The sequence below is a fragment of the Metopolophium dirhodum genome, chromosome 8, assembly GCF_019925205.1.
Source record: "Metopolophium dirhodum isolate CAU chromosome 8, ASM1992520v1, whole genome shotgun sequence".
Taxonomy (NCBI): domain Eukaryota; kingdom Metazoa; phylum Arthropoda; class Insecta; order Hemiptera; family Aphididae; genus Metopolophium; species Metopolophium dirhodum.
The window spans coordinates 8,686,936-8,710,056 of record NC_083567.1 but is presented as its reverse complement, the minus strand read 5'-3'; the positions used below and the strand labels follow the sequence as shown (position 1 = coordinate 8,710,056).

General features: G+C 30.7%; 1 protein-coding gene across 1 annotated transcript in view; it reads right to left on the bottom strand.

Annotated features, from left to right (window-relative positions):
• Window positions 1-22,849, bottom strand: part of LOC132950598 (pituitary homeobox homolog Ptx1-like) — a 31,928-nt gene extending 9,079 nt beyond the window's left edge. Inside the window, 5 exon segments of the mRNA XM_061022116.1 lie at window positions 4,383-4,616; window positions 4,618-4,640; window positions 4,870-4,980; window positions 18,259-18,622; window positions 22,776-22,849. Of these exon segments, the coding sequence (XP_060878099.1) occupies window positions 4,383-4,616; window positions 4,618-4,640; window positions 4,870-4,980; window positions 18,259-18,622; window positions 22,776-22,820 (777 nt within the window). The 5' untranslated portion in view covers window positions 22,821-22,849.
• Window positions 22,850-23,121: the final 272 nt, after the last annotated feature.

Below are 23,121 nucleotides of genomic sequence, written 5' to 3'. Positions count from 1 at the left end.
TGTGTGTTTATTAATTGAATTTGCAAATTTTTCAATACTTTGTTTTTAAAATTGATATTATGTAACACGTTTATCATGATTTATCAATCAACAATACAATTTAAAAAGTATTTTTGTAGTGACTCTTGTAATGTCGGCAAATAGTAAATTAATTTTACGTCTTGTAAAAATCCTGAATCGATGCCGTTGATTGATTAAGTATTCTATTAAAAAATGTATCGACGAAATAAAATATAAATTAAAAATGTCAGAATATCTTTATCGTGTCTAGCTTTTGGACGTTCTTCTAAGAACTTATTTATAGTGTTATTTGTGAATACTCGTGGCATTTACGAATCTAAGGTTTGCTTTTATTTATACATTTTTAATTTTCATCTGAAATGAACGGTTTTGCTTTTCAGAACGTGAACAAAATGGCGTTTTGGGTTATAAATCACGTCAAGTGAAGGTGGCCTGTTCTTTCTATCACATAAATCTTCTCTTTTCCCGCAAACGTTTTTATTCATTTTTTATTTAACTAAACCACTCGGAAATTCTCTTCCCTCACTAGCTTTTTTTTGTGTTTTTGTTATTTTTTCTTCTCTCTCTTGGACTAAATTACAATGAATCATAATTTAAAATATAGAATCACGCACATTTTTAACAATATTGCCTAATATATATACATTTTTTATGATTAAATTTACGAACAATTTTATAACTTTATCAAGTACTAGTATAAACAAGATAAGTACATGAAACTGGTGTGTGTTTATAGATAGAAAACAACGAGTGGTATACCCGCGTTAGTATTTACCAAGTTGTAAAACACGACACTAGAACACGTTTTTTTTTTCTTCCCATTATTTGTCATCATATCTGCCCTCTTATTTAACAGATAACAACAAACGATTACGTGTCGTCGGCGTGTTGACTCTTTTGTTGAAAACGACCGACTGATTAGAGTATTTATTGAGTAGTATTTTTGGTTTTTTTTTTTTTGTAAAGAACGCGGTCAAAAAACGACCAATATTTGTGTTTGTTACACATGTCACATATGAAAGAGTTACAGTTGCGTGCGGCTAAATAGCTTTGTTATTTTCTTTCCGTATTTTAGTATACTAAAACCTTTTTTTAGAAATATTTAAAAGAAATGAATGAACAAATATGGGAAATAATAAACGGAGCTCTTGTTTTTATTAAATATTTAATTTAAATATGTTTAGTTGGTGTATTATAATTTAATATTGTAAGTTCTAAAACTCGAGTTAACGATTCAAACATTAGATGCTATACATTATAATTTTCATATAAGTTGTAAATTGTAATTTTTTTTATATTGTTATGTGTAATTTAAAATACGTATGAATTAAGTATACGTCTATAATTGCAGTGTATATTATATATTATATATAGGTACATATATTATGTGCAATAAAAGTTTTATTCTTTTTAAACTGTTTAGAACCAGTAATTGCTGTAGCATTATGAAACTGTTTTTATTTTTGTAAAAACATTTTAACAACTACCAAACTATTAAGATATTTACTATTATTGAAATCTAAGTAAATAATCTATTTCTTCTAATTCATAATAACTACTGCACCATTAAAAATACTACAAAAGAACAACTTCTAAGTCATAATACCTAAATATTGATATATTATAAAGCTTATAATAAATCCCAATCAATGTGCCCACACTCTTCAGACGATAGCTGACTTATAGTTTTACATGTATTTAATATTTATATTAATCGGACCATATTATACGTACATGTCTTGAGTACCTACCTATACTTTTGAATATAATATTGGACGTTGGATGAAATGCGATCAACTTATTGACATAACTAAATAGTTTACTAATGCCACTAATACCTATTTAAAAGTCCCTTCTGCCAATTGTTTTATAAAGAAAGTGAAAACGCCTATTTTATCATTAAGGTGCGTTTATGAAATCATAGATCATATAAGCTACCTACATTTGTAATTAAAATATTATAACAATATTATCGTCAATATAATATTATACACACTGTGCGCGAGTCTATAATATAATACCTAAATGTATTAGGAATAATTATGATAAGCTCCCAAAATGTGAAAAATTGGTCTCGAAAAAACACCGATCGTGCAGACGTACGGAATGTGCGAGAAAGCTTACGTCAATGCGGCTCGGGGAAATAAAATTTAATTACCCAAACTCAGCGGCGGCGGCACTCGTTAAACGTGTTAAAAAGCCATATTTATGCGTCCCGCTCGATGGGCTTATACGTAAATACGGGTCATATAAAAACAATAATCTCTGTTGAAGTCCAACCCGGTGACCGTATATCAACCAGGAACACAAAATGGCGGACGAAAAATCCAGATTGTCAACCCCCCGGTCGTCCGGCCACCAAGCCAGAGGGATAACGCGTGCGAGCTTTACATATGATATATATAAACACACGTATATCAGTATGTGTGGGTGTGTGTGTTTCATGAGTGTGTGAGTACTGTGTAGTACAACAACGGTAGGTATTTTAATTTCTAATTTTTCAAATAATATCGATAAATTCTGAATAACTGCGTAATTGTATATACATTTGGCTCTGTTTTTGGTCGCTTTTATTAATGACCAGAAGAGGGTGTAGGATGGAGGGGCTACGGGGTTGTAAAACTAAAAACACACGCACAAAGTCACAGACATTTTCATCATCCTCTCTTGTCATGCTGGGATTTTCGATGTACATATGTGTACATAACGTTTATAATTGGACGGCCGTATATATAAATAAATATATATATATATACCGATATATACCTATATTTAATACCACGCCGGTGTCGGTGTTTCCTCGGTGTGCAAATAATGACTATCGATGGTATTTTGCCGACTAATTATATCCAGTAATCTAGGATAAACCTATGGTGGCGAACACAATTTAAACGTAAGTCCCGTGTAAAATGCAAATAATATCATCGTTATCACAGTGACCGCGAGTGCATTTAAAGATTAATTTCAGTCAGTATGTATGTTTTATATATAATATCGGTAATTTCTGATCACGGTTCAATAAACCATACCATAATATTATGGGCTTGATTATTATTATTAGTGCTCGAAACGATCAGATATTAGAATTACTTAAAATGTACAAACCATAATAAATAATATTAGGTATGAATCATAATAATAGGTAGTTATCCAATTTATAAATTGATGTACTATATTGTATAAAACGAGAAACAAAATGTGAAATTACAGTGAGCACTTGATAATGTCGTTGTAACAAATTTAACTCGTAATGCAATAATTATTATCTCTTTGTATAATATATAAATTATATCTATAAAACTATTGTGCACAATATTATATTATGATGACGAAGTTTTATATATAACTCAAATTCAAACTATAATAATATCATGTCATTTTTTATAGTTTAATATTCACTAGATAGGTAATAATATGTAATCATATTAATTGTTCGTAATTTAAACTATTATTTTTTTTTAAAGTAAATATCGAGTGACAATATTGTATTTAATATAATTACATTTAAAAACATATTTTTCAACTGAAGTATACAAGAAATATTGAAATACACAATTTGTTATAACTATTATTAGATATTAAAACATTTTTGATGTCGGTTGTATGATTTGGGAAATATGTTTTACTTTTTTACTAAAATATATTACAATATTGTTTAAAAGGATCGGGATTAATTTCGATTAAATAAATAGTAAATCGTATACTTACATAGTATATAATATATTATTGACTATTGACTATTACCTACTGTTCAAAATAAATGAAATACAATACTAAAAGGATTCGTGATTTAGGGTAAAACGCAAAACCTCCCTATATTGGCCCTTGTTTATAATAACCTACCATTTCTCTGCGTTCTGGACATGAATACTAAAACAGGGTTCAGCCGTTCAGGCCACAGACTGAAAAACTGACAACGTTCGGACACGCCAGATTTAAACGCATAGTGTACATCAGTATTAATATAAACCAAAAAGGATTATCCCTGTAGCAATCCCCTCGCTTTCCGCCAGTAAATGGGTGACTTTGTCCGCGGGTTTTATTTATTTATTATTTTTTTTTTTGTCAATCGGTTACTCATTTTATTCTCCGCATACCCTCGGCCCCCCACCACTGCAAAAGGGACAATCCCCTGGATTGTTAGGGATCCAAAAACGTTGACGCACTGAGCCTTGTGCAAATCCAATAACCAGTCGGATGATGATAAAAATAATCATTTATACGTTGATGTTAAATAGAAAGTGAAAAAAAACCCTCAGTGACCTTATGATGTCTAATTTCTTTCTAACGATGACGGACGAAAAAAAATCCATGGCAAGGTATACATAATATTACAATAAGCACAGTATTAAGGTACTCACCCTGACTCTGGCCTCTGTGAGGTTCGTCCACATGGCTATCTCTTCCCTGGTGCTCATGTCTGGGTACCGGTTTCTGGTGAACGTGGCCTCCAGTTCCTGAAGCTGTTGCGAAGTGAAATGCGTCCTCTGTCTCCTCTGTCTTTTCGTGTTTTTGTTGTTTTTAATGTTGGCGTCCTTTCCGTCGTCGGTAACCACGCCAACTCCCGTGTCTATACCCTCAGTTTTTATACCGGTTAGCACCGATCGTGTCCACCCGCCCTGTAAGAAAATTCATATTTTAATGGATTTTATATTATTTTTTAATCTTAGTGAAAACGGTTTTTACATACGATTATTACTATTATTTTTTGTTTGAACCCGAAACAAAATAATCTACAAGGTATAAAGTTATACATGTTTGAAAACCGTTTAATAGTTTATTAGTTCGAATGGTTCGATTGCCTACTGTATATATTGTAATATATAATATTGTGTACATATAACTCACCTTTTCTGTCACGATTTCTACTCCTGGATGAACCAAAGTTAAGCTGTGACGTATGATCCGTAGAAAGGCCATGATGATTGTTATCACGGAAGTCTCCCGTCTCTGCCCACACTGGAATCATATTTTATACTATATTCTAATAACAGTTATATAATATTTGACACAAGTTAAATAGAAGTATTTTTTCGAACGCAGTCACCTATATCGGTTACACAATCAGTATCTTATATATATATATTTCCTGCAGTATATAATAACGGTTGAAGTATTTGTTTGCGTTTCTTTGCACTCAATTTATTGATAACACACGAAACACTATCAACACGCAATGATAATTTTTCTTGTGTATATTTTATTTGTTGGCCCACTTCAACATATTCTAATCTATAGACATCGAACATCATTCATAAAAAAAAGATGTCAAAGGATGACATGTTTATCAATAGTAATATTTTACAAGTCGCAGGTATGCGTTTTAAACTTTTAACAACAAAATTAAATTATACGTGGAAGCTTGCATAATACAGTTTAATAATTGAACTGTGATATTTCATAATAACATTATATATTAAAAAAAGAAATAGTAGTATATTCCTACTATATAGGACATTTGTAGTACATTTTTTTATCCAATAACAATCGCATTAAATTACATTTACATTTTTAAACAGAGTAGTTTAACTTGTTATTACGTGAGTCGGAAATGGTAAACTGATAACACAGATCTTATAGAAAGAAAAATGTACACAAGTATACATCGAAGTCTCACTAGGAGATTTCATCATTCTGCCAATCATGTATTTTTTACTCCAAACATCACAGAAATTTATTATTCTACATTATTTAAACAGATTGTGCAATAAAAAAAATATTTAAAATTTAAAACAAAATATTAGTACCTACACACAAGTTTACTACAGGATTTATAATATCATATGGTATCGATTAATTGATTGTTATTATGGTATAGTAATTATTATGTTATTATGACAATATTTTGTCGTTATTTGAGTTGTGATCTCGCGGAGTTAAGAAAGTCGGTATAATAGTACTCGTTTATAACAATATTTATCGGATACAATTATCAAATGAAATTTATGTTCGGTATAGTCGGTACATTAATTATGTATATAATATATTATGTGTAAGAAAATAACACACCGAGGCACCGAGCACGTATATAGACTTTATTAGACTCTTGAGTTATGTGCTCGTCTCCGGGTGAAACTGGCTTAGAGTCACGTACCGAAATCCACTAGGTTCGCCAAATAACGACTGCGGCTATTTTCGTATCCGCGTAAATTACATCTTCGAATCGTTTCCTCTCTCTCTCTCTCTCTCTCTTTCTCCTCTCTTTCACACACACACATATCATTATATATTTATATATGATATTCTCAACGCGCGCGTCTCCGAAGTGCACGATATGATTTGTGACAAACTGCGATCGGACATGGGTTGGTGGAGGGGAAGGAACTCACACATATACGCACGCCACCGCGTTTCTCCGGTCGTTGTCGGAGTGATTTATCGGCTTACAAGTTGTAAACAGCTGTTTTAACACGTATAATCGACCGGACTATTAGCGGTGCTCGTCTCGTTTTTCTCGCGCGCCCAACCCCCGCGACGATAAAATATATCGACGACAAGTAAGTACTATTACCGCTATATATATACTTGTAGGTATATAATATGTCGTGAGTGCGCGTATAATATAGCTATACCACTATCGAAGACGCGCACGCGTATATATTTTATAATATATATATATATTTCCTCGGGACGCAAATCCCGGCGACGGGCGGCTGATGGGTCACGAGATCGGCTTACAGGAAGTTACGGAATACACCGGTTTTTGGGACGAGGGTGTGGAGCGCGGGTAAGGGGAAAAAAAACGTGACCAAATCACTCCATCCGAAACGTATACGACTTAAATACGCGCGCGTGTGTGTGTGTGTGTGTATATATATATACAGACAACGATCTGTGTTCACAGACACGTGGTTGATATTCGGTGGCAATTTGTTTTTCTTTTTTTTCCGCTTGCTTATCTCATAAATCATGTTGAAAACATCAATGCGCGTGGTCTTATCGGTGAGAACTATATGTATACTATATATACCTACCTACCTATCCTACCCCAAACGCTTAAACACGCCGAAACTGCAGAGAGTTTCAAAAGGTTGTTTGTAATACAAGTCTATATAGTAAGTATCTTAAACGGTCCGTGTGGGTTGCACTTGCTGCAGCCGAGCACGAGAATTTCGATCGGTTCCCAAAAGTTTATCTGCCGACCAAAATGTACGTCTATATATCGTCACCATACCGAGAAATATTCAATATTATACTGCACATGCCAATGTATACAATCTGTAATATTTGTATTAATAATATTGAACGCGCGTATAAGGACGAAATATTCTCACCAAAAGTAAAACATGTGTTTCAGTTTATTATATTATTATCATAACGTGCATCGTGCATGTAACACATGTAACGGTGGCTATAACTTACAATTTATGTGACAATAATTTTTAATGTTTACAAGTCTAAATCGGTAAATGTAAAAGAGTTCTATATAAGTTATTACCATATCATTATACAAAAAATATAATAATTTCTTATTTACAAATGAATAATTATTATGATTATTTATGATTTTTATTATACTTGTGTTTTTTTTCTAATGTAGATAATACTATACTGTTATCAATAATAAATCTATTTCAGACTGTGTTAACTGCTTATTATATTTAGTAATTCAAATATGTACATTGTATTAAAAATATAATATATATTAAAATAAATGAAGTTATTTTACCTTATCAAACACAACGAAATAATACAATTAATATAATAATACTATACATTGTATATTTATACAGAGACTAATATCAATTGGATAATGGAATCAAAAACCTCTGCTGAATGAAGTATAATATGTAGGTACATACGCGATACTCACAATATTTTGCATTAATACATTTTGCTAATTTGTTTATTCCCAATTCGTTTTGGTTAATCTACTGTATAATGTGTACATCATGTAAATAATATTTTATTCGATTATGCTAAATACTAATTTGAATCGGCACACGTGCCACGTGCGTTAATAATAATAGTAACGATTTATAATAACAATATAGTTCAGCTCGTTTAGATGTATTATGCACTGAATACCCTGTAAATTGAAACGTAATGAAAAATAACTGACATTAGTATAAAATATGGTGTTGAGCGTATGTGTATTATTTATTGTTAAACCTGCATCAACTTAACTGCGGCACAGTGAAATCTGTGTGTTTGAAGTAGGGATAGGTATCATCAGTAAATACGTGTGATCAGTGAAGTAAGTATAAAAATAGGAAAAACTTGAATGGCCCCACTCCTATTTGGATTAAATGTAAAGAAATAAAACTAGGTATAATATATCTATGCCTAATATAGGTATTATATCATTATTTACATTTATACATTTAATATTTAAGTATAGCAGTTAAAATTTTATTTTACGAGCTTTTAAATTCGTTAAGTTGACAGTTATTATTGCGTCAAGACTACGCTTCTTGTGCTATTGAATGCGTTACGCTCTTATTCAGTGCACGTTTGGGTCGCTATACCTTGAAGCGTAATAATTGGTTTTATAAATATAATTTCGAAATCGAACTACCGACAAGGGACGGTCGAATTAGTGTCGTCGTAATAATAATAATAATACGTTCGTCCGGAAAAACGAGTGGACCGACCGCTTCTAGCAGAATACACGACATTAAACCGTATATACGAACGTGATATTATTATATTATATTATGTACACGGCGGGCAGTTGCAGTGGAAAATCGACGAGTTACGTTATAATTATTATTATAACGCGCGCGCGAGGTTTCGGACCGTGAAAACCGATGCTTCGGAAAATCGCATCGGACGTGTTTTCACGAGTGACCGGACGTTCGTCGGTCGAATTCGTTTCGCGCTGCACAGGCCACCGGATATCGACGGGCAACAACAGTATTACCGCAAGAGGGACCAGCTAAAAGGGGACGCCTACTATATCCCAGTAATAATAATAATTATTATTACATCGAGTTGGACCGGCGGCGGCGGAAATCTCGTTTAAATGTAAATATATATTATCGGAGGGACGTGGCTCGGTAACCGATCGGTTTTCCGGCGGACTGTTGCAAACCAAACGGGTCGCGCGAGCTGCGAAATTGATATACCATATACCACATCGCCGATGACAATAATAATAATAATAAAAGTTGTCGTGGCCGTACCGTTCGTATTATATAACACCGTATTGTCATGTGTGCACGCGCACCAGCTGCAGCGAGGGGGTGCACCGTTGACGTATTGCGGTCAATCTACTCTTAATATGCATTATGTACATAATATTATTAGTATATTGTTGCATTCAACATTTCGTACCAGAAACGGTTTCGTCGGATGAGCCGGTGAAGTTCTCACGCCCCCCCCCCCCCCCCCCGAGCCACCTCATCCACTCAGTCACGTTTGGTGCGTAAATACATATTATAACAATATATCGTCATCGTCTTAATCGTTGTATGATGTAAATTAGGTTAGATTGTTACATTGTCCATTTCGGTCTTTCGGAGTTCACAAATCGAGGAACACCGATGCCGATTTTCTCGTGAACTGGGGTATATCAAAATTGAGATACATATTATGCTGATATATAGTGCCGTATTTTATGTTAGTTCATTTTTTCCCGGGCGAAGTCGGGTTACATAGCTAGTGCCTAGTATTATATATATCACTGAAATTAATTAAAATTATTGAATTCGTCAATATGTGTAGAGTGGTACACCTATCAAAACTTCAAACTAAATATATTATATTATAATACATTATATAGTTGCAGACGTATATGGCATTGTGCTGTAATAGCAATCGCTTAAAATGGCGTCTTTGCACTTCTATATACATTATACATTAAATGGTGTCGTGTTTAACGATTTTCAGCATATTATGAAATTATGTATCTATTCTGATTTCAGCAGTAGTGATAATTTATTAAAGTACATAAATATACAATAAGATTATATTCACAAACATTCATATCATAAGTGGTTTTATTGCGGCATGTGACGAGTTTATATTGTTTTTTTAACTACCTACATTATTTTTTATTTGATTTATTTTATTTTTTTAAAAAAGTAACTTTTAATCAACACATAATATAATACATCCATTTTTTATACGTCGCTCGTCGTTCAACAATATAGATTGCACTATTACAGTATTACACACTATCTAAATTATTTCATTAGGATAAAAAAAAAATATTATTTTCTACCCTATAATGACCAATTTATTATTCATATCAATACATTTCTCATTTGCATATTTCATGATATGTATTTAATTTATTAAATAATTTGATTAGTATAACTATAACTACTAAATATAGGTACCTATCTTATACTTCGGGGATAATTGGTTAACCTTAACCTATTGTAATTTTAATCTTAATTTAGGTACTCATTTAATTCAATAAATTCATTTATATTTATAAATTCGTTGAATACTTATTTTAATACACATATGAAACTATTTGTATTCTTCGATCTATTTGCATATACCACCACTGAAAGTTTGACGGTGTTGCGCTATACTGCAAAATGCACACGACTTATTCGTCTCTGCCAGTGTGGACTGCGTGGAGTAATCAATTACGATTTGCATGTTTCGTTAAGAGATATGTCAACTTTATCTTTGCCATAAGGGTTATCGTGTTACTGCCTAAAAGCGTAAGTCAAGCGCTGATATACGCTGTAGTGTATCTGCATAAGCAGCCCATTTTCTGCTGACGAAGCGTAGGTGAAAATAGTCATTTTTATTCTCTTTTTTAACCGAATTATGGAATTTATTATGATTTATAATCGATAAAGTTATAGTATTGTAAAAGTTCTGCGCAGTATTTTATACCTAGGAATAAAAAGTAAAAAATTCTAATTTTTTTCTTCATCGCTTTAAAACACAGACGTATCTCGATAAATGCGTGTTTAAAGTATATAGGTATACCTATTACTATTCTTATTTACTTATTTCTTATTATATAGGGATTGAGCATTGTTTGACATTTGACCATATTCAGCCCACCTCACAAACACAATATATTACATATTTCGTCAAGGCAACAGATCATTTTGATTATATACACACGCCTACGCAGTATGTGTGCAGTGTATAAATGACGCGCTACAGACCGTATAAGAATAATAATAGTGATTTTTACACGGACAGTCTGTTCGATTATATACTACATAAGCTGCAACCAGAAGAGGTCGAGGGTGCAATGCAAATACACAAATATCCGAAACACTTGCCATACATAAATTATCGGATGCTACACAAAAGGGTTGTGTGCGTATATCTTGAGGGAATAATTATAAGGTTGACCGCACAGCTATTACGGTGCGCGCTGTATATGTGTACTACGGAAAAGGGGTAATTTGTTTTTCAAAATTACTCTTGTACGCGCCAACCATAAGCGGCCCGCAAGCCACAGGCCTCTAGGGACTCCGAAAATCCGCAAGTGTGTGTGGTGGTTTCCGGGGGTGAGGTATCACCCCCCATAAATAAAACTCTCTCTAAGGGATTTTGGCGAAAAGAAATTATTTCACAAATGGTGACCTTCACCCACCCCTTACGACAATTTACAGTTGCCTTGTTTTCGTTATTAATTTATGTTTATTAGAGGGTACAACTACGTTATCCGAAAACATTAAGGCCATCCAAGTACGGTCTCGATCTTTTTTTTTTATGATTTTTATTACAAAACATTTCGGTCGAATAGCTCTCTCGCAAGCAGAACGCACCAAAGGGAGAATGGCGTGAGTTATGTTCAATTTTTTTTTATACTAAACAAAATAAAGCTGCAGTTGGTTTATGTTAGTTGGTCGACTTTATTCACATCCGTAACGCTCCTCGTTCACCACCCTAAAGTATGTTGTTGTTACTTGTTTGCACGAAATGACTAACGAAAACATTATACAACGAAGTCGCTCGTGAATATTATATGTATACCTAGGTACTTATATACATTATTACACATTTATACGTATACCTACATAATAAAATTTTATGACTTTTTAGAATTTGATAGCTAGTATAGCTAGTTTTAATAAAAAAAAAATTAAAAATTAAGATTAATTTTTAAAAATCAAAAAGAAATCATCAAATTACGGACACTATAGATTGCTGAATGGGTTATATATGGTTATATTATATATATTTATACTGGCTATTTTGAACTATTATTAGTAATAAATTAAATTAATAAGAACTCGCTTATTAGCTCTCTTACAGTTATTATGTAAATAAATTTACTTTCATTATGGATATGACCGATGATTTTAGTGGATGTGTAAATTTGTTTTAATTGTCACATAAAGGGGTGAGGCGTACAATTAATATTAGTTTATAGGTACCTATAATAATATTTATTAGCAGGGCTGTGAATTTAATGCACTAAAAACCTTAAAACAAGTCAAAAAAATGCAATAAATTATGCACTTAAAATACGAAAAATGCAATATAAAATGCCAAAAATTATAGTATAAAATTCACTTAAAATGGTTTTTATTAATTTTTATATTTATATTGCTATTATAGGATATTATATATAAGTACATATAATTACACTACATTATATTGTACATGCATACAAATGTGTTTATTTAATAAAAAAAAAGAATAAAAATATTGATTGAGTTTGAATTTTGTATACCTAATGCTATTTACTTGAAACATTTTTTTTTATGTCCCTATTTATTTTGTTAAAATAATAAAACAAACTTAAATATATTTATTTGCAGGTACCTTATTCATCTTTAGTCTTGACTAATAGGCAAAAAAAAAAACAAAAAAAATGTTTTTCAAACATGTCAATTGACGAAATTTTATTAAAAATACCGGAAAATGAACTAAAAAAAGAAAATATCACCTAAAAAGCAAAAAAAAGACCTAAAAATTAAAAACGTCAAAAAATGCAAAAATATGCAAAATAATAGTTTCATAAATGGATTTGTAGTTACATAATTCAAATTATGTACTTACAAAGCTACGTTTAACAATCAGCAAAAAAATGCACTTTCCTACAAATTCACAGCCCTATTTATTAGTGTTCATTTCAATTCATAATAATCATTGTGATCCAGCATCACAGCGTTCCATCTTGGACATATTCGTATAATAACATGGCATGCAAATATCAAATATGCAATATTTTTTATTTTATTTAAAATCTATTTAGTAATATAACAGTTGTCTAGTTACATACCACTTTTTTCAGTAAAATGATTAGAACAACAGGGCCCACCCAGAAGCCTAAGGGGATACAAATGCACCAGAGAAAATATTATTAACAAAAATTGTTTTTTTTAAATAAATAATAAAATATTAAATTCCTTCTTTGTTCATTTATTTTGATAGTTAAAACCAAAATAGTGACATTTTGAGAAACGGTCGCACTTGTTCACAATCATGAAAGAACGGAACGTAACATCACAATAAATTAGATTGGTAATCTTGATATGTGGTATATTATTATTATTATAAATTCTAATCTACCACATCACCGTGGTTAAGCTTGCTTAAGTGGTCGAAATATTTTATATTTGATATCGAACCAGTGTATGTATTGTGAATTGTGATCAATAAATTAGTGACCATTTTGTAATTAATCAAAACTAGATACGTTCCAAATATACCTTGTTTTATTATATTGATGATTGATGTCTAAAGATTTCATATAAATGAAATGTTAAAGGGTGTGGGAGGCCTCGCCACCACGGCTTCTATTGAAACCAAAAGTGAGCTAATTCTCTGTGCATTTTCTCCTTGCATAACATTTTAGTGATTACATATACCTAAACGTATTAATAATTATACATTATAATGTGCACTGTCTAAACTGTTCTAAAAAGATAGGCTGTTGCTACCAACCTAAAAGGTTGTAAGAATTAAGAAGATTAAAATAATATAATGCATAATTATAGTCAAAATGATAAAAACAATTTTTATTATAATATTTAACTTAACTTTACAATGCTTGTTATTAATTATGTATTTTTATATATTAATATAATTAACAAATATTGGCCTTTATATATATATAATATTCAGTCATATTTAAATGTTATGTTTATAACTATAGGATTAACAAGATGTATTAGGTATAGGAACTAAAGTTTATGAGAGAGACAGAGCGCAAATTCCGAAAGATAATAACTTTTGCAATCTAAATTTGGCACACTATGCCAGTCACATAAAATTATAAAAATAATTATGAAGTGAATTGTCATAATGAGACTAAAATAACATTTTTCTGACAATGCAATAACTGTCAAATTATCCAAAATTGGTTTTCTAAAAATACATGTGAAATATCCTCATCAGTATACAAACCTGCGTCATCACCAGTCTGCAGGGTTTTCTGAATACTTCTCCCCACACATTTTATTCTCACCTGCGTATCTCTTAAAAATTGTCAGAAACTAGCATAATACATACTATTATTATTAATATATATATAACTTGATATAAGGGTAAAAAATATCGTCTGTTTAATTTAATTTAAATTATTCGCAACTGTTGCATCTGCCAAAAAGATTTCATCCCGCATTCCGAACTAAAATAAAATATAGGTATATTAGACAGCTTAGCTTTTTACCCAGTAAAATATCAAAAATTCGTATGTATTACCTATTACCACGATGTCAATTATAATTATCGCGAAAACCTAATTACAAATTACATTTAATGAGAAAACCATTGTTCAACTATATATATTTTAAAGGTAGATAATCTGATAATATCCAAACCATTACGAATTAATATAAATTAATTCTTTGAGCTTGGTGTTTTTGTATTCAACACAATGTTTTAAAAGTCATAATATATATCGACTATTGACAAAAAAAAAAGAACCTTCGACCAAAAGAATTAGGATTTTTGCATCAAATCTAATGTTGTTAAAATATAAAAGTTTTAAAACGATTATTATATCGATCGTATAATTGAAGAAAATGCCCTATGTTAACAAATTCAAATAATAATTGCCTAGGTATAATAATATGATAAAACATATTCAATATTCAAATACTGTAAAATAACATAATAAGTAAAATGAACATCAATTATGGGACATAATATACGATTCAGCAGAAAATATATTATATTTTATTGGTGAGATTTTTTAAATGGTATTTGCCAAAACTGTACCTGTTTAATATGATTATGTTAAGCGTATACTAACGAAGATTTAAAAATATATAAGAGTGAAACGTAAGAACTTATATAGGTACGTCTATATGTGTGTCCCTATAGCGGCCAAAAACGCGTAATACCAAATAGTCAATTCAAAATAGATATTATGTATTTTCGTCTCATAAATGCGTTTTGAGATTTTTTTCAATCGCACGAGCGGTGTCAACATTTTCAGAGATTCTACTTTAGAAAACCCGAGAACTTATACAATACTTTCGTCTCTCATATTATATTTTTAACAACGATTGATTCGGTCAAAACGAAAATGATATTATACTTGATAAATAAATAGAGAGAAAAGACAAAAACTTGAATGCACTTCATACATAGGTAAGTCGTAAGTGTATACAGTTCAGTACCTATGTATAGTGCATTAAATATGTATACAGTATATAATATTATACTCGTAATCGTACTATAGAAATATATATATTTATACATTTTGAACCATTTTGAACGCGTCAGGCGTTTTAGCAATCAAAATTTTCCGACGTGACAATCTTATGTATGTGGAAAGAAAGAAAGAGATAGGCTCCTGTCGGCGGCCGCGGGCTTAAATGACCCCGCGAGGCCCGAGAAGAATAACAAAACGACAGATTATCCGGGCAAATTGGTTTATGGGTGGTGTGGACCTCTTTTGGGCGTCGAATAATAAATATGTGTTTTCGGTCGACTAGCCCGAGTATAGTCGTCGGACGTGTAGTGTGTGTGTGTGTGTGTGTAAAATGTATATATATGTATATATACGCGGCCACAGGGTGTTCTATATATATACACACGGACACTAATCTATCCCTCCATCCCCCTTGGTATACCACGTCTATATATGTATACAGAGTATACACTTACACCGTTACACACGTATATAATAATAATATGTAATATGGGGCGAGTGAAGGAGAAATAAGTTTTTTTTTGTCCTCGCACCCTTCGCGTCGTATCATATTTTTAGGGAGCTCGTGCGCTGATTTCACGGGGCGCCGATCACGAATATGCTCGACGACTATTATACGACGGCTATATAATAATAATATAATATATAATATACATATACACGCATACGCGTGTATTCAGTGTTACATGGGAATTCGCACTTGTTGTGTACGCCGCCCGTACAACAATGATTATGCTAATGGACACCCCGATAACAATAACGCTCTAAATTATTGCCCATTAAACATCAACCGCGCCGCAATTGTATATAATATAATAATATAATATAATATAATATACCGCCTATATGCATGTACGCTTAATATCCCCGCACCCGCCAATGTCATATTTTTAACGGCAAAAACACCCGGTTTTTCATATTGCGTAATGTAATACATAGGTAAGTTGTAGGTACACGATCGACTGTAGTCTTATTTGCAGTGCGTCGTTATGACGGAGAGATAGCATAGGTATTATAGTTAGTAGTCTTCGGTATAATATTTATATACATAGGTAAATACATAAGATAACGTTAGCCTTTCAAAATTTTACGAATTCATGTTTTGAGCGTACCTACATGTCTATACCTATTTAATTAAAAGATCGCCACAAAAACTCTGAAATTTACTTGTTACGACATCTTAAAAATAGTAGGTAGGTACATACCGGGATACCGCGGCCGCACCAACATAATATAATATATTTAATAGCTAATAAGTAATATTATGACCTACGCCTCGCACCAATCGTGTAAAATTGCACGAACTGTCCCTATAAAATCAAAATCGAATGAGCTGGTATATTGAAAACTTATTTGTAAATAAGTACAAAACTATATCTACCCTTTTATATTCGAAATTCAGACATGGTTTAACGTTTATAGTATTATAGGTCGACAATTCGAGTATTTATACTATAAAATACTATACTATATTATAATGTTATACACAGTAGTCTAACATATTCATGACACCTCATCATTATAAAACGAATCATTATTATTTATTAGATATACAAATTATTACATTTTTGTGTTATATATTACTTAATATAAATATTTGAACAAAATACTCATATCTTTATTTCATATCAAAATTAAGCGTTTTCCTTGCTTAACAGTAGATGAATATATTATTTTCGTTTTATTTTTATTTTGCATAGTTTTCCAATATTGAAATATTTTGTAAGATTGTGTAAAATATTAAAAATACCTACTACACGAGTTATTTTTGTTTTCTGTTATTTAAAAACTAACAACTATTGACTACATAGTTTAAAAAAATACACTTAAAAATTTTAAAAATGCAAACATAAAGTTAATTTAAAACATACGTTTATCAAACGTTTGCTATTGTTATTCTCATTAATTAATAATTTTATTTCAACTTATTTTTTCGTGTTTAAGTAGCAGTTTGCAATATTTTATATTTTGTCAGTAAACAAGTGGTATTGAAAACAAAAATCTTAAAGTATTCTGAATAAGTCAAATTATTCTTATAACAAATACATATACCAATAAAAAAACTTGAATGCTAATCGCTGTAGAACATAGGTGGATTGTAAAAAAAAAGAATAACATAAAAATGTGAAAAATATTGCAAGAAAATAAACTCAAAACATTAAATATGCTAAATTAATTTTCTTCCGAGTATCCACCTATTATCAATGAGTTATATGCGAAACAAGTTTTGTCCAAACTGTATTCCTTCTATAATATATTATGCTGCGTATAGTCAAAACACATATTAGGATTGCGCATAAAATTTTTGATTATAAATTATTATTAAAGTAAGCGATATACCTCCTTCGTCTTTTCGAACTAACTATAAACGGGCTGTTGACATTTATACTTGACCCTATCCATTTAAGGAGTAATTGTTTGGCTATATTTATGATAATAATATATGATTTTCGGTCTCGTACTTGCTTACAATTAGGTAAATTTACGAGGAAATGAATACAGTAGGTATATACCTAAATAATGTGTAACTATGATGAAAATGCGTATTATTATAAAGTCTAAAAAATATGCTTAATATATATAAAATTATATATTTGTTACAGGGATTTTTTTTCTGATATCGTCGTACTTTCATAATTTACAAAAATCCTAATAATAATAATCAGTTGAAAATGATTATGATAATAATATACATTACGCACCTCTCTTAAGTTTTTCCAACGGTTCGTGGTGCAACAGTGACGGCGGACACGGCACCGACGTGTGATGATGATGGTGATGACCGTCGTGATGGTGCACGTGGTGGTGTCCAAGCATGCCTTGGTGCAATCCGGCACTGCCGTCGTGCACGGGATGGTGAAACGATGCCGGTGACGCGTGCTGTAATGCGACGTTATGGTGATCGGAACCCGTCGACGACACCAAGTCTTGAAGACACAGACTCGGGTCGGTCAGGTTTTCCAGGCGTTCCATCATTTTTGGGTTTTTGAAATCTCGATTTTCGCTTATCAAAGGCCAACGACCATCACCGGATTCGAATGCGGGAAGTGAACACTCAGTTGAAATCTGCAACCAACCACACAATATTCACAAACGATATTAAAACTATACAATATACGTAAATTCTATGCACATTGCAACAATAAACGCATACTATATTATTACACAATAACTCGATTAAGTTGCATATAGAACTATAGAGAAATAGGTAGGTAGTTATTATATTTTATGGGAACCTATCATTAAATAATCCAACCTATAATAAATAAAACCATTTGCAGGATTTGCTCGCGAATCACGATTGCCGATTGCGTATATAATACATGATATTATTGCATAAATATAATGTACGTATTTAAATATTATACATTTCGTCTGCTTATAATATCCATAACATATAATATTATAATGCGGCTATAATATTATGTAGGTGTACCGTAGTTCCAAATAAACGTTTTGTTAGTATAAATAATATTATTGCAAAAGTGATCGATTGAGACAAGAGTGTTTAATTTCCCCGTTAAGCAAATACAAATACTTACAGATAAATAAATCGAACTGTAGTAATAGTTCGGACAAATTTTAACATTTTAACTATAATCACTAGGTTTATAAAAGAAAAAAAACGTTTTTAAAGTATATTGTTCTTTTTAGCACATATGAAACTATATACTTCACAAAACTAACTAATACTAAACGATAAAAATATAAAAATCAAAATTCGTTAAACTAGTTTATTCATTATTAATTAAATAATTAAAAAAATATTATATTTACACCGACAGACATTTATACAGATTTCAGTAGTACAGGTATAGGCATACTTATTACAATGCCAATCGTTTACAGTTTTAACAATATTAGTATCGTCAATTTCTATAATATAATATCTTGACTGACGTCTAGTACCTATAGTTAAACAATGAGTACCAACGCAAGTAATAATAGAGGAGTGGTTGTGATTAAATATATTTTTTGTTCACATGATAAACACGCGAGTTTTTAATATTGCTCTATTATATATATATATATATTTTTTTTTAATTTAATAACTGAATAAAAACGCAATATAGGTACAAACAATAATTACTTATATATTCTATATTTCTATTTAATCATCAAGTAGGTTAGATTGTATCAATTAATTGAACGATCATTACAAATAAAATTTAAAAAAATTGTATACAGCACAGCCTGCAATATGATTATTAAAATACTGCGTATATATTATGGATATATATATACCTACACTCCAGGCAAATATTGATAAATCTATACGATTTTTATGGTTTTATGTGTGCATAGATTAAAATGCTTCAACAGAAAAATCATGACTAAATCCACGTACGCAAGAGAAAATCTAAGAATTATTCACATAAAAGAAAATGCAATCATAAAACATGCGTTTAAAGACGTCGAGGCTTTGTTTTATGATTCTAAAATCTTGAGTTAATCAATAAAACTTAAGTTGTTCATAGTAAATAATATTTATATCCCTCAAAATGTTAATACGCATGCAGATAAATTTAAAAATGAGTTTTTTTATTATTTATATTTTAATGTTTATATTATACTTACAATATATTATAATATATTTTTGCAGATTTGCTACGAATAATTATCATGTGCCGCATGCGTCGTGTTTAAACTTTAAACGATCACACAAAAAACAATAAAGAGTAAAATAATATAAACTTATTCGGATATTTAATAAGTACCAATTTATATCAATGACCTTTTTTGAAAACGAATTATTGAGTCCTTGTAAATCGAATTAAGCCAATCACATAAATATAAATTACACACAATATATAGGTGCGTGTTTTATATAAAAAGAGAACCATTTTATCGTAATTCCACACTGCAATTTACGTCATAAAAAAACATTCGTACTCAATGTTTATCTTTTATAATTTTAAACACCTTTACACCAATACACATATTTCTAAGAGCCTGCCTATTTATATTTTTTGAATACAAATCGAGTTAATAATGTATGCTTAAATACCTGCTATCTATCCAGCCTGTACCTGTTGTAGGGTACATACGAAACACGAATGGATTTCATTGTATTTTACTCAACTCGATCACTTTAATAATGAACCATGCATATAGTATAAAGACAAGAAATTATATATAGGTACCTTTGTCGTTTAAAATATTTTTGCTGTCATATGCTGTGATTATATAATGTTTGCTTTGTTAGCCTAATCTATTTTCCTAATAAAAATAAAAACTTTATTATATGTTATAACTATATAACTTATATATAGATATATGCATGTAAGTAGGTACCTACTTAAACATCTTCAGCAAAAAATATAAAGTATAATAGGTACTAATTTTAATTTTAATATACATATCTAAACCTATATTCTTAACATTTCAAAAGCTAAATAAATTCTGTTCTAACCCTGAGTATTGTACATCTGAATTTGAACAAATTAAAAAATCAGTACAACAAAATTTTACTCTTGTAAAAAATAAAAATATTAGTATATAAGTACCAACATATTTATTATTTGCGAATTTAGTAAAAAATTAATAAATTAAGTTGACTGTTAACCATATATTATTGTAAGAATTAGGTATTTATATGGAATTAAAATATATTCTTATTTTATATATAAAAAAAATATAGGTAATATACACTATTAATATTATTTACAACCACGCAATGGCGAAAGTAAAGATAAAAACTTTTTTGAGCGTTTATATAGGTTAGGTTTTATACCTTATACCTGTATGATGAATAAATATATATCATGAATATTTTTAAAAGGTTTGTTATATTCTTATGATCATTAGATTTACTCGATCAATTTTAAACATACAATTAGGTTAAAAGTAGGTAGGTATGTGACTGAAAAGGAATCAAGAAGTTAAAATATGTATAGAATCTACCTTAGATCTTTTTAATACCCCTCGAGATACTTTTAGATTTAAGACAAGCATATTATTATCAATAAATATTTATTAAAATGCAGAAAGACCATTGTAAACTATAGTTAGGTATACCATCCACTTTAACATAATTTTATGAGTAGGTAATTTAATCTTTATTAATATTATTATCCTACATGTTATTTGGTTGGTCTTGTGTTATTATGTATTAATAGTTACATAATATCTATACCACATTATTTACTGTAAAAAATTTAGTACTGTTGAATTATAAATAAATAAGTACTATGAATTTATTGTTGAACTAGAGACTAAAGTATGTAGGTACCTATAAGTTAACATATTATATTATACAACCAGTGTGTGTATGCGTCATAGTTTAAAAATTGAATAATATATGTATAGTATATCATTATAAATTAATTAGAAAATCAGTAAGACAGTAACCCTGGTCCATGATGTATATAGCAGTGCCAATATTATAATGCATTTTTTTTAAAATTAAATATGTGAATATGATTAATATAGCCTCCCTTTTACAATAGTTCTAAACGAAAACAACAACAACAACAAATAACGTAAGACAAACGCTTAAAATGTATTTTAATATTAGGTAGGTAATAAAAAAATGACCCTACTTCTCTGTAATTACGCACTGCCGTATAATATATTATAATATGCGTTAAAAATAATTTTTGAAAATTTGTGTCCGTACGATTCACGCGTGGACGTTGAAAATATAGTAAATACCTCGTATATAATATAATATATTATTATTATTATAGTATATGTTATATCGTTGAAGCTTTAATCCTCATGCAGCGACCGCGGGAACGGAAGAATTGTCTGTCCGCCGCGAATAAACTCATCCGTCGTGCGCTGGTGACGCGGACAGCGACGTATTATATTATTTTATTTTATATTATCATAATATACCTACGCATCAGATCGAGCCGGAGACCGTGACGAACGACGAACGAACACGCGACACACACGATAATATAATTGATGAAAATTAATCGGATAACGATATATTATTATAATTGTCGTGACTTGTAAATCGTGAGCAATATATTATATAATTTTCCGCGGTGAAAACTGACTGCGATTCGCGGTCGCGAAAACCCACGTGCATGATATACGCGGTGGCGTTCGATTCACAGGACGCACGGTATACCCATGCATTATTATACCACTGCTTGTACTACAGTAACGGTAACAAAAAAATATTATACCACGTCCACGTGTGGTACAAAAAAGTTATAATAATAATACGAAGATGACGACGAAATATAATTGAAACAAATTTACTCACTTCGGAAAAAAACCTATGATATCGCCAGCGATTTTTCGGGAACATCGGACGTTATGACGTGTATACATTTAAACGACAAATGTACCTAAGGCGCGTCTGTCGTATAGTCTACTGCGTCGTCTGCACCGCACGCAGAAGACGTTTTATTTTAGTTAAATACTTATTTTACTCGTAATTGTTGACACGCACACCGAATTTGAAAATATTATATAATATTAGTTCTGATTACCTATCATGTTTTATCTCATTTTACACGTACAAACTATACCTATAAGGCTATAACCAAATGTGGGTACACGATAAATTGATAATAAAGATTACTTTTATACGACAATAATAATATCGT